Here is a 12,506-nt window from a genome sequence, read left to right as displayed (position 1 = left end):
AGTCATCCGTTTGCCATTTGAACAATAGCAAATTCATTAAGGAACAGCCCTGCCCTCTGATTGTTCCACGGTGAAAGGATGTACCAAATCACGGAGTCTCTCCATTCTAATTGTGATTATAGTGTGCAGCACTGTTATGTCACTTGCCTTGGCTAGGTCTACACTTAACAGTCTTAAACAATTTAAGTGTGACTTGAGAATATCAAAGGTTATTTCTACTTTGATCCTAGTTTTTGCATGACCCCCTTAAATGGAGGTCCAGGTAGTTGCTCTGGATATGGTGTCATCCTCCATTCTTGCAAGAATACCCTCTGTCTCCAAGCAGCAAAGTAAGGTAGTCAGTATTCATACTAAGCTCTCATAACAAGCAGTGATATAGTGTATACTCAATGAGAATACAAGTAATGAACTGACCCAGGCCATTTTGCCTTAATGCTCAGTAGTCAGGGTCCAATCACAGGTTGTGTAAACAGGGGGAAAAGGTCTTCTGGGGTTCTATATTCATGTACATGCATTTGTGCTCCAATAGTGATTTGTGTTCAGTCCAATGCAGTGATTACTCTGAGAAAATCTAATAGGCTGCAGACACATTATAAAACATAGACTAATGACCAATATTCATTTTAAGTCAGTTAGCTGCTTTTTCATTTTTTTTAAATAAATACATTTTTTTAATATAAAAATGCATATACAATGTATAAGAATAAGAAAACCCTAACAGATTCCTTCTCTTTCTGAAAACTCTAATGCACCATACAGATCCTTTCACAATACAAGCGGTTAGCTCCACAAGGAAAGTGATGCAATCGTACTTCCTAGCTCTATGATTGGACAGGAAGCTGCCTTTATACAAGCTCAGTGTGGTTAGCTTCAACTTAACCTGCCCCAGAGTAGGTTAGGCATGTAGAGTCAGTTGCTGTGGTGACCTCCTGAGCTGAAACGACTGCCACATTTGTGGTATGGATAAGTTTTAGCCAAAGCTAACTCTGTAATCCTGCTTCATGGTAAACGTCTCAGGAGGCAAATTTTTTGACCAATGGCTGTTTTATTTTATCCTGTTGTAAAACAATTCAAACCTGGTACCATTTGTTTATTGAGCCAGTAAAAACATAGGAACTTCAAACTATGTTAATGGGTATGAAAGAGCTGCCACTCCATCAAGGGAAGACAAATCTCCCCTATAGTGTATTAGGAGAATCTACCATCAGAAATCAGGGGAGACTTCCAAAATTACTATTTCTCTGATGGCAGGCTTTCGATGCATTTATTCTATAGGTCATGTATGATTTGTCACTTTCAACTTATTTGAAATTTATATATTTGATTAAAATATAGTATTATTTAGACTGTATAATACAATATAATTATTTGGAAACAGCACTGATCTGGTTGGAACTTCCAGGGAAAGATTATGATCTGGTGGCACTAATGCAGTATTCATATTCCTAAAACCACAGTAACATAGTTAACTAGCAAAAAGCTTTTTGCATTTTTGCTTTTTCACACACACCCCTACCTGTCGCTGGCAGCCCTCTACAATGATGAGTTTCTGTTGTGGAGAGGTGCGAGCAAAGACGATCTCAGTGTGGTTTCTCAGGAGATCATCCAAATACTCGGAACTCATCTCCTTCAGATCAGCACCATGCACTACACATGCCTTAGCATCTCTGTCTCAGACAAACACAAACACACAGACACACATTTATTTAGAACTTTTGAGAAATTTTACCATGGTATTTGAGAAATATTTGACACTATCAAGCCACTGAAAATATATATAGAATACACATGCAGATGCACACACCGTGGGTTAACTTGACTTAATGGGATGTTAAGTCTCTCTGCAATGTCCTCCACTGTCTCATTGCCTTCTGAGATGATGCCAACACCTTTAGCGATTGCCTTAGCCGTAATTGGATGGTCTCCAGTTACCATGATCACCTTTGCAAATGAGTTACAGTGCACACTGAATTTTTCTTTGATATTTAAAATGCAAATATACAAAAATGTTCAGGTTTTCCTACTTAACCTCATACATAGCTCAGATAAACAGCACTAATCAATTTTGAAATGCACCTACAGTGGATAGAAAAACTCTACACATCCCTGTTAAAATGGCAGGTTTTTGTGAAATAAAAAATGTCAGAACTTTTTCCACCCTCAATGTGAAAATTACAATGCATAAAAATTAAGTGAAAAACAATCAAACATTTTAGGGAAAAATTGGAAAAATTAAAAAGTTACAATAACCTGGTTGCATAAGTGTGCACACCGTTTTATAATTGGGATCTGGCTGTGTTCAGAATGAACCAATGAAAATTAATTCATGTTCAAAATTAATGATCATACAGCTGTCATCAATGAAATTATTCTGATTAACCCCAAATAAAGACCAGCTGTTTCTGTAGGATTTTCTTGACATCATCTTGGTTTTGTCTGACTGCTGAAGACGTGGTCCGCAAAGAGCTTACAAAGCCTATATGGTATCTCACTTGTTGAAAGACATCAACCAGGAGAGGGGTATAAAAGAATTTCCAAACATTAGATGTACCATGGAACACCATGAAGGCCATCATCAACAAATGGAAAAAATGGAGCACCACAGTCACTTTACCAAGAACAAAAAAAAATTTACGAAAGAACAAGACAAAAACAGGCTGCCAAGAGACCAACAGTTACAATAAAGGAGCTGCAGGAATGTCTGACAAGTAGTGATTACTCTCTGCATGTGAGAACATTCTCTCGTATTCTTCACATGTCTGGGCTATAGGGTAGGGTGGCTAGACAGAAGCACTTTCTCACAAAACACATCCAAGCTCAACTAAATCACCACGAACCATGTGGCAAAATGTGTTATTGGTCTGAGGAAAACAATTCCAAAAGGTATAATAATTCCATAATTCCAAAAGATATGTTCGGCACAAAAAAGCACATCACCAAAAGAACACCATACCCAAGCTAAAGCATGGTGGCGGCAGAATCATCATGCTTTAGGGCTGCTTTTCTTCAGCAAGAACTGGGGCTTTTATCAAGGTGGAGGGAATCATGAATAGCTACAAATACAAGTCAATTTTAGCGAAAAACATTCAGGTGTCTGCTAGTAAGCTGAAGATGAAAAAGAATTTCACCTTTGAGAATGACAATGACCCAAAGCATACATCAAAATCAACAAAGAAATGGCTTAACCAAAAGAAGCTCAATGTTTTTTAATGGCCTAGCCAGAGCCTAGACCTGAATACAAATAAAAATCTGTGGGGTGACCTGAAGTGAGTTGTGCACAGGAGATGACCTCAAAATCTGACGGCTCTAGAATGTTTTTGGAAGAAAGAGTGGGAAAATATTGTTAAGTCAATATGTGCCACACTGATAGACTCTTACCCAAAATGACTGAGTGGTGTAATAAAATCAAAAGGTGCTTCAACAAAGTATTAGTTTAGAAGTGTACACACTTATGCAACTAGGTTATTTTAAGTTTTTTTCCCCCTAAAAAAGGTTCTGATCGTTTTTCACTTTATTTGTATACTTTGCAATTTCACATTAAAGGTGAGAAAAGTTTTGTATGTCCATTGTATGGTACTATAAAAATGTTGCTCATTAAAAACTTTTCTGTAAAAAGAGAGGTAAACAGACGAACACAGCATAAGTATTGCTGAGTCAGCTTTTCAACAGACATACACATGAAGAATGAATGAAGTAAACAAATAAGTGGACAAATAAAAGAATTAACTAATACCTTTATCCCAGCCGACCGACACTTGCCCACGGCATCAGGCACGGCAGCTCTCGGGGGGTCTATCATGGACACAAGACCCAGAAAGCACATATGGTCCATGGGGAAATTGATGTCATCGCAGTCAAATGCAAAACCTCGCGGGAAATGAGAGGGTGACAGGAACAAGTGGCAGAAGCCTGCAGGAGTGATATAGATTAAACACAACAGAATATTTAAAAAAAAAACAAAAAAAAACACACATTCAGAAAAATGAAGATGGTTATCAGCCTGCAGAAAAAAACCTAAACACCATAGACACCTTTCAACTTTCCGGTGGTGAAAATTGGTGAACCTGCCAGTTACATATTTTTAGGTAGCTTTTATCAGAGTTGTTTTTGAATAACTGTCTGGTAAGAATAGAGTCTGAAATAATTATGATTTCATAGGTTATGATGTCATGTTACAATAGTATAGTAAATATGAAGTGTAAATGTGAAAAATATATGCCTGATTTATTACATTTCATTTTCATTTTAATATATCAAAGGATGAGTATCCACCTGAACTTTTGTAGGTGTGTCTACCATCAAACATACACAGTCATATTTAATAGTTCTCCATCTTCTGATGGCCACCTAAGCATATACTCTTTGAACACTTTTTCTGCCTTACCAAAAACTCTCTCATTCAGCATTACCCAACAACCTAGAGCCCTCCCTTTTCTTACCCAGCACTCTCTCCCCGAGACCCCCCAGGTCCATGTAGGCTCCCTGGAATGTATCTCTCCAGTCATCATCCAGAGGAAGCTCTTGCCCATTGATCATGATTGTATTGCACCTGCACATTCAAACACTTATCAATAACTACGACTTTTAGCAATAATATTCTTCTACTCATATCATTTGAGAATTACCAAGAGTTAATCTGTAATCACAATTATAGATTTACAGTAATTGTGCACCGCTTAAAACCATAGAATCAATAAAATGAATGAATTCATACTGTCTTGTCAATGGCACTGATTTGCCAGGTCAGTAGGGAAACAACAGATCAGCATTTATTGGCTGTACACTGATTTACCTGTCCAAAATCCTCTCGGGAGCTCCTTTCATCACGAGGAGATGCCCAGTTGGACTGTCTTCAATTTCATGGATAGACAGCTAGAGGGATGGATTGAATAATAAAAAAAAAATTGTGTGTTTTGGGGTGAGTATTATAGTGGATTCTTGAAGAAAATGGTATAGTGGAGCATGAGGAAATTCCTGTCTGATATGCGGATTTGATTTTATGGAAACCCCTTTTATAAATGTTTATTATGATAATATATTAATGTTACTATATTACTTGTTGCGAGGGTAGATTTAAGGAGATCATCCCGTTAAATAAAAAAAAAACAAAAAAACAAAAAAGGACTTTGTAAAACTAGCATCCCTGTTTTTTCAACCACTTTGAATTAATTAATTTAATCAATATCAATAATAATAATTTAATTTACATACTGATTCAGATACAGTATTATGTAGTGTGATTGTGGGGATGTTTGTACCTGAAACTTGTTGGTTGAGTTGAATGGAATTTCTCCAACTTTAGGGTTTCTCTCTCTAAATGCCTTTACAGACCCACAGGAGAGCTCAATACACTTTAGCAAAGCAGACTCTGATGCATCACCTGCTGTCTCCATCTACATAAACATTCATAGTAACTTCCGATTACAAAGAAAATACTGACTTAATTAGGAAGTCAATATTATAGAAAAATAGATACATCCAAAATGCTTGTGGGATCACCTTCAGAATAGGAATATCTTTTTGTCCAGGTTTGAAGACAGCACGATTGCAGAGTGCTGCTACACGTGACAGAGCAGTCCAGGTGGGGGAGCTCTTATCAAAGGCCCCATTGCCTGTGAGCAAAATTAATCACACCCATATACAAAGAATATAAGGACATGTGTAAGAGTTTTAATGAAGTTCTCTACAATGAAGTTAATTGGAATTGACTAGAGCAGTATATCTGCACAAACACCAAACACAAAGACTCATCTATGGTTAGGTTTAGCTGATGGGCTTTCTGGAGCACCCTCCTTACCAGCTGGTTCTCTGAAATATAGCTCTCACCTGATTGATCCTCTGTAGTATCAGCCTCGTAGATCTGGTTGTCGAACCACATGTGGGCCACGGTCATGCGGTTCTGGGTCAGGGTTCCAGTCTTATCTGAGCATATAGTGGAGGTGGAGCCCAAAGTCTCTACAGCCTCCAGATTCTTCACCAAACAATTCTTATGTGCCATACGCTTAGCTGTTAGGGTCAGACACACCTGAGAGAAGGAAACGGAGTGAGATGTAGGAGAAACAGAGAGAGTTATTAATATTAATTTTATTGATTATTTTTGTATTCATTTATAGCACTGTAAATGAATAAACAATTCCAAAAAGGCTACTTCAAATTGAATGTGAATTGAATTGAGAGAGGCAGGAAGAGAAAGAGCAAAACAGAAAAGTGAATTAAATTTGGAATGGTGACAGGAGCAAAATTGAAACTGGAACAAAAGGAAAGGGAGTAGTGTTTTTTCTCATTCACTATAGTCTACAAAGCTGATGGAGATGAATGTGTAGCAGACTCCAGAGCTCAATTTACACACACAACATAGACATTGGGAGTCAAGAAGAGAGACAAAGAGGATGGAGATGACAGGAGGCAAAGGAATAAGACAGCCATATATATATATATATATATATATATATATATATATATATATATATATATATATATATATATATATATATATATATATATATATATATATAATAACATGAAGACAACAGAAACGGAGAGAGTAAACAAGACAGTCAGTGGGTAGGGACAGAAAAGATGGTAAATCAGGTAAAGACAGACAGAGAGGAGGAGACAGGTAGAGAGACAGACTGGTAAAGAGAAATACAAAATGGAAACAGAGACAAGCAGAGACAAAGAGAGCCCAAAAGAGAATCAGAGACAGTTCTTCATAGTGACAGTGGCCAGTAGCCACAGTGTGTGTTCTGTGTGTGTGTGTGCGTGTTAGAGAGAGAGGGAGAGAGAGAAGAGAGAGAAAAAAATGCTATGTCACCCCTCCAACCCACCAGGGATGGTGAGAATCACCTGCATAGCTTCTTGTGCGAGTGTGCTCACATGCCAATACTTTCCAAAAAGTCATGAAAGTAGTAGTGAAATGGACTAGGTATTTGCAAAAAATACTGTTGCATATGCACACAATTTGGACCTGTCCCCTTTGCAGCTTGTGATTACATTTGGAGCTAGAGGTATTTTGTCCTCCAAAGCTGAGGACAACCTCCTCTCATTTAATTTACATTGGTAAGTGTTATGACTATCATGCCTTTGGCTACATGTCACTAGCATGGCTGAGAGGCTTCCCTCACCATACCATGCCCCACCATACTCCCTCTACTCATTGCTGAGTTTAATAAGTTAGCTGAATTTCATCTAATATGCAGTTTCCTGGTTGGAGTTGTTTTTCCTCCACACAACAGACTCCTCTTTTCTACTCGCTTGGATCATGCAACCAGTGTCTTCAAAAAAAGCAGTGTCTGACTCTGACATTCCCTTCGCTGAGTGCTCAGTGACACTAATGCTTGCATGGCGAGCTCAGCTGCCAGATTTAGACCCTGGTGCCAAATCTTACTGTTAGCATTGGAACAATTCCTCCAATATACAGAAACCCCTGTGTAAAGGAGTTGATAGACACCTGATTCCATTTTGGGACACCTAGGCCAGTGCATGGGGTGACACTCCCCATTCAGCTGGACACGTACAAATCAAGCCAGGGTTGAACTGGTTGCTAAAGACCCTTCCTTTTTCGTTTGTTAATGTTATTAGAGGCAGGTCAAGCCATGCAACTACAGTACTGGTTCACAACACTGCTTTGCTTTCCAAATGCATTCCTTTTCAAAGTCCCACCCTTCTGCCTCTCCTTAGTGGCATGTGTGATTTATGCAACTGACATTGTTTCCCCTGATAACCAGGCATCAGGATACTGCTGTATTTGGACAAGTGGTTCCTATGTGCTCCCACTAGGCAGCAGTACAGTCTGGACATGTGCACCCTTCTTTGAACAGTGTGGCACTTTGCATACACAGAGGGCTGAGCATGAACCACAGGAAGGTAAGGTGCAGAAGGGTCTTTTATTTATAGGTGCGGGAAGGGTAAGTGGTGTGCCGAGTGAAGAGGTCATGGTCATCCCGGAAAAGGGCATGGTGCAGGAGAGGTTGCAATGCAGCAGCGGGACCCAAGGGGCTCTGTGGTTGGCAGGCAGACAGGATGGCGCTGCTGAGGGTGCTGGGAGAGTCGCCCTCCATGTTGTATGCAAGGCACAGAGAGAACATTAAAGTGGGGCATAAGCCCGAGACTGTCTGTCGAACCCATATTGCAGGCCCCTTTTATACACTCTCTTCTTCTCAAGGAGGGTAGGGAGCTGCCACAGCCCTCACTGGTTGCCAGCCATGCCTGATTACTCCGCCCCCTGCAGGCACGTGTTCCCGTGCTCTCCACAACAGGGGTGGTGCTGAAGTGGCGCTGTCCTTTCAGCACCATAGCAGCAGTAGAGTGAGGCGCGCTTGTTGGTTTAAGTGCGTGGGCTGCCGGCCCATCGTCACAACACATTACTTCACTTTTTCTCACCAAAGCAGGCCACAGAATTCATTGGCATGAGGCTAGATGCACTGAGAATACTAGTCACCCTGTCACCCCAGTGTGTAGCAAGTATTTTTATTCAGCCAGGCCACCACAGCTTCTGTTAAGGATGCTAGGACTATTGATGGCATCTGCAGCAGTAATTCACCAAGGTTTGTGGAGATACAAGCTTTACAAAAGTGGGCTTTCAGCTTGTAGCTGGACCCCAAACTCCACAGATGGAAAGATGTCCATGTCTCAGCTAGAGGGGACCAATGTTGAAATGTTCAGCTATATATTCTGTATCAACCAACCCCATTTCTATATCACATAACCCCATACCAAGCCCATTCACAGTCAGCCTCACTCATCTGCACAATGGTGCAGTGGACACATTGTCGAGATGATGCATATATTCAGAGGAGGCACATAGGGACCTCCTTTACCAAAGCCAAGTCAACACGTTACCGATTATGGTGCTTTGTGGCAGAACCTGACAGCCTGCTAAGGCAGGATGCACAGGCCAATCCAGAGAAAGATGACTGAATGATAGAAAATTTATTGAAAATACTACATCATACATCACTACTTGACTTTCAGAAAGCATCAAGAAAGTGTTGGCATGTGTGCACATGCGCACAAGAAATTGTCCTGCCCCTGATAGTTATACACACATACATAGCATTTATTTGTCTTATTTTTTTGTTTGTGTGTTTGTGTGTGAAGGGGGAAAGGTGAGTACATGCATCTATGTAAAGGTGATCTTTGTATATCTGTGTGTGTGGATGTAAACTTCACCGTGACTGTTGCCAACAGTCCTTCAGGCACATTGGCAACAATAATGCCAATGAGGAAGATGACAGCCTCGAGCCACGTGTAGCCGAGGATGAGTGAGAGGATAAAGAACGAGACACCGAGAAAGACAGCTACACCAGTAATGATGTGGATGAAGTGCTCAATTTCCAAATTGATGGGGGTCTGGCCCACCTCCAACCCAGAAGCCAGGGTCGCTATTCGCCCCATAACTGTACGATCTCCTGTTGCGATCACAATGCCACGGGCCGTGCCTGCGCGCACAAACACACACACATCAATACATATACCCATATCTAACAGAGTACATACGTAACTTCTGATAAATGAAAGTGCTGAAAGTGAACAAATAACTATATCTGTGTGTGTGTGGATGAGTAGGGAAGCCATTGAAAGGAGACCAGTCACACATTTTTGATCAGTTGTCCAGGCTACTAAACAAATATTCATGCGAAATCATGATATTTTTGTATACTATGTTAACTGCTGCACTGATTTATTCCAGATGACACAATGGATTACTCACTACATCTTCCAGTTTTGGCTGGGAGCTGGGACGATTCTCATCTCCCGTACTTTGGTAAGAAGTCTTTTGTGGAATTAACGAACACTTTTTCTTTGAGCCAATAAATATGCCAACATGTGCTGGGCATTGAATTCTACATCCCATTGCCTGTAATACTTTGAAGATGGTAAAAAGTAGTTATCAGTATGATTAACAACAAATTTCAAACAAATCTAACACATTTATTGAGAAATATCTAAAATTAAACTTTTTTTCTTCTGCCCGAACATAATTTTGTGTGTGCTCCAACACCTACTGGCTTATTTTGTATCCCAGGTTAGTTCAAACTTACCAAACTGAGCACTCAAAAAATATTGTAGCAGGACCAATCAGCATATTAAAAAAAAATGTTGTTAATCAGCGCCAGTTTTTTAAACATGAACCATAACAGCAGACCCGAATTATAATAGGGGCTAGGTGGGGCTGAAGCCCTAGGGCCTGAGCTCAAATTGGGCCCCTGGTTGGCTGTCATTCATGTCAGTTGCATAACTGACAAGTAAGAAGTAGCCTAATTATAGTGTGAGAAAGCAGGAATACAAACAAGGAACCACATAGTGTCTACATACTGACTTTGATCTGCTGTCAGTCGCAGGGTTCAGTCTTAGGCCCACTGCTTTTCACATTATACATGCTCCCTTTAGGTAACATAATCCGTAAACATAATATTAGCTTCCATTGTTATGCTGATGACACACAGTTATACGTCTCAGCTAGGCCAGATGAGAATAGCCAGTTAAAGAAAGTTGAGGCATGTGCGATAGACATAAGAGACTGGATGCTAAGCAACTTTCTCCTGCTAAACCCAGAAAAAACAGAGGTTCTGGTACTGGGACCACAAGCCGCTAGAAGTAAGTTTAGAGATCACACTGTTACTTTAGATGGTCTCTCTGTTTCAAGTAGTCTAACAGTAAAAGATCTCGGTGTGATTATAGACTCTAATCTCTCATTTGAGGCGCATGTAGATAATGTAAGCAGGTTAGCATTTTTCCACCTCAGAAATATCGCTAAGATTAGAAATATACTTTCGCTAAGTGATGCTGAAAAACTAGTCCATGCATTTATCACGTCCAGATTAGATTACTATAATGCTTTACTATCTGGATGTTCCTCTAGATGCATAAATAAGCTTCAGATAGTTCAGAACGCAGCAGCAAGGGTCCTTACTAGGACTAGGAAGTATGAGCATATCACGCCAGTCTTATCTACATTACACTGGCTCCCAGTAAGATTCCGCATCGATTTTAAAATATTACTCCTAACCTATAAAGCATTAAACGGTCTCGCTCCGCAGTATTTAAGCGATATGTTAGTACCTTACGTTCCGCCGCGCCTACTTCTCTCTAAGGATGCAGGCTGTCTTTCAGTACCACGCATTGCCAAAACCACGGCAGGGGGCAGAGCTTTCTCTTACAAAGCCCCAAAATTATGGAATAGCCTCCCAGTTAATGTACGTGAAGCAGACACGGTCTCAGTGTTTAAGTCGAGGTTGAAGACTTATTTATTTAACCTAGCATTTAGCGACTAGTGTTTTTATCAAAGGAGTAGATCTGGGGGACTCGTGGATGTTGAGTTTTATCTCCACACGGTGACTGTGAATGTACCTAACCACTTTCCTTCTCCTTCTGCCGAGCTACACTCCTGAGCTGCCGGTGATCCAGACCCCCCTACGCTCTGGACCAGATGAGCATCACTCCTGAGCTGCTGGTAATCCAGACCTCCCCCCCTTCACTCTGGACCTGTCCACCGGCAATGCTTCATACTGCCACGAAAACGCTTCAGCTGTTTTCCATGGACTACACCAACACACATTGTACTCACACACACGCACACTACAGTGTAAACCCATATGAGGATGGGTTCTCTGTTGAGCCTGGTTCCTCTCAAGGTTTCTTCCTATCACCATCTCAGGGAGTTTTTCCTTGCCACCGTCGCCCTGCTTGCTCATCAGAGACGGCACACACACACACTTCACTTTACTTTTGTTTGTGTAAAGCTGCTTTGAGACAATGACCTTTGTAAAAAAGCGCTATACAAATAAAAATGAATTGAATTGAATTGAATTGTCTGCTCATAGTGAGATTTTTGAATACTTTCAGGCAAGCTGCAAAATATTTTTCCAAATGTGGATATAGCCCCACCCGGCCCATATTGCCTATGACTAATGCAGAGTGTGCTCATTTTCTAAACTGCCTTTATTTTTTTTTTTAAAATCATGTGCACTCTGCTATTGGACAGGAGAGACTTAGCCACATGATCAGCATGTCCCTGGAATGTGTCATAGTTAGAGATGTGGATTATCAAAGGTTTCCCCTCTCGTAAGGCTGATGGTATGATGCTCTAAAGCACATGTCCAACTCAAGGCTACCTGCCAAAAACAGCCCACTGCTTTGTTTCATTTGGACTGCGAGAACTATAAAATAATTACAATATCGAAATGGATGGTAGTGACTATTGAACATTTTCACACTATCTAGTATTCACAGCAGAGCTGCTCCTGCAGTGACCATCTGCGTTGTGCACATGCCACTGTACCTTGCTGTTTTATCTCACAGCATTGAAACACTGGTTAAAATCAACATTTCCCTGCTGTGACTGATACAAGACAGATCCTCGTCTGCTGGCCGGGTTTAATTTCAAGAGGGATGAGGAAATAGAGTCCCCTCCAAAAGTATTGGAATGACCAATTCATTTGTTTTTGCTATACAGACATTTGGCTCTTGATTTCTTGATAAATATAGATCATATAGATCAGAAT

General features: G+C 40.4%; 1 protein-coding gene across 3 annotated transcripts in view; it reads right to left on the bottom strand.

The window, feature by feature from the left end:
* atp1a2a (ATPase Na+/K+ transporting subunit alpha 2a) overlaps window positions 1–12,506 on the bottom strand; it is a 74,034-nt gene that overhangs the window by 40,585 nt on the left and 20,943 nt on the right. For 2 of the 3 annotated variants that reach the window (XM_053227529.1, XM_026925209.3), the window contains exons 8-16: window positions 9,172–9,440; window positions 5,827–6,025; window positions 5,500–5,612; window positions 5,259–5,393; window positions 4,793–4,872; window positions 4,440–4,549; window positions 3,734–3,909; window positions 1,805–1,941; window positions 1,517–1,667 (exon numbers count right to left, since the gene is read on the bottom strand). In XM_053227529.1, the coding sequence (XP_053083504.1) occupies window positions 1,517–1,667; window positions 1,805–1,941; window positions 3,734–3,909; window positions 4,440–4,549; window positions 4,793–4,872; window positions 5,259–5,393; window positions 5,500–5,612; window positions 5,827–6,025; window positions 9,172–9,440 (1,370 nt within the window). The remainder of the gene's footprint in view (window positions 1–1,516; window positions 1,668–1,804; window positions 1,942–3,733; window positions 3,910–4,439; window positions 4,550–4,792; window positions 4,873–5,258; window positions 5,394–5,499; window positions 5,613–5,826; window positions 6,026–9,171; window positions 9,441–12,506) is intronic. The other variant, XM_053227530.1, reaches the window with a different exon arrangement.

The sequence above is a fragment of the Pangasianodon hypophthalmus genome, chromosome 21 (genome assembly GCF_027358585.1).
Source record: "Pangasianodon hypophthalmus isolate fPanHyp1 chromosome 21, fPanHyp1.pri, whole genome shotgun sequence".
Classification (NCBI taxonomy): domain Eukaryota; kingdom Metazoa; phylum Chordata; class Actinopteri; order Siluriformes; family Pangasiidae; genus Pangasianodon; species Pangasianodon hypophthalmus.
Note: the sequence above shows the minus strand (reverse complement) of the source record. Positions and strands in the feature narration are given on the sequence as shown.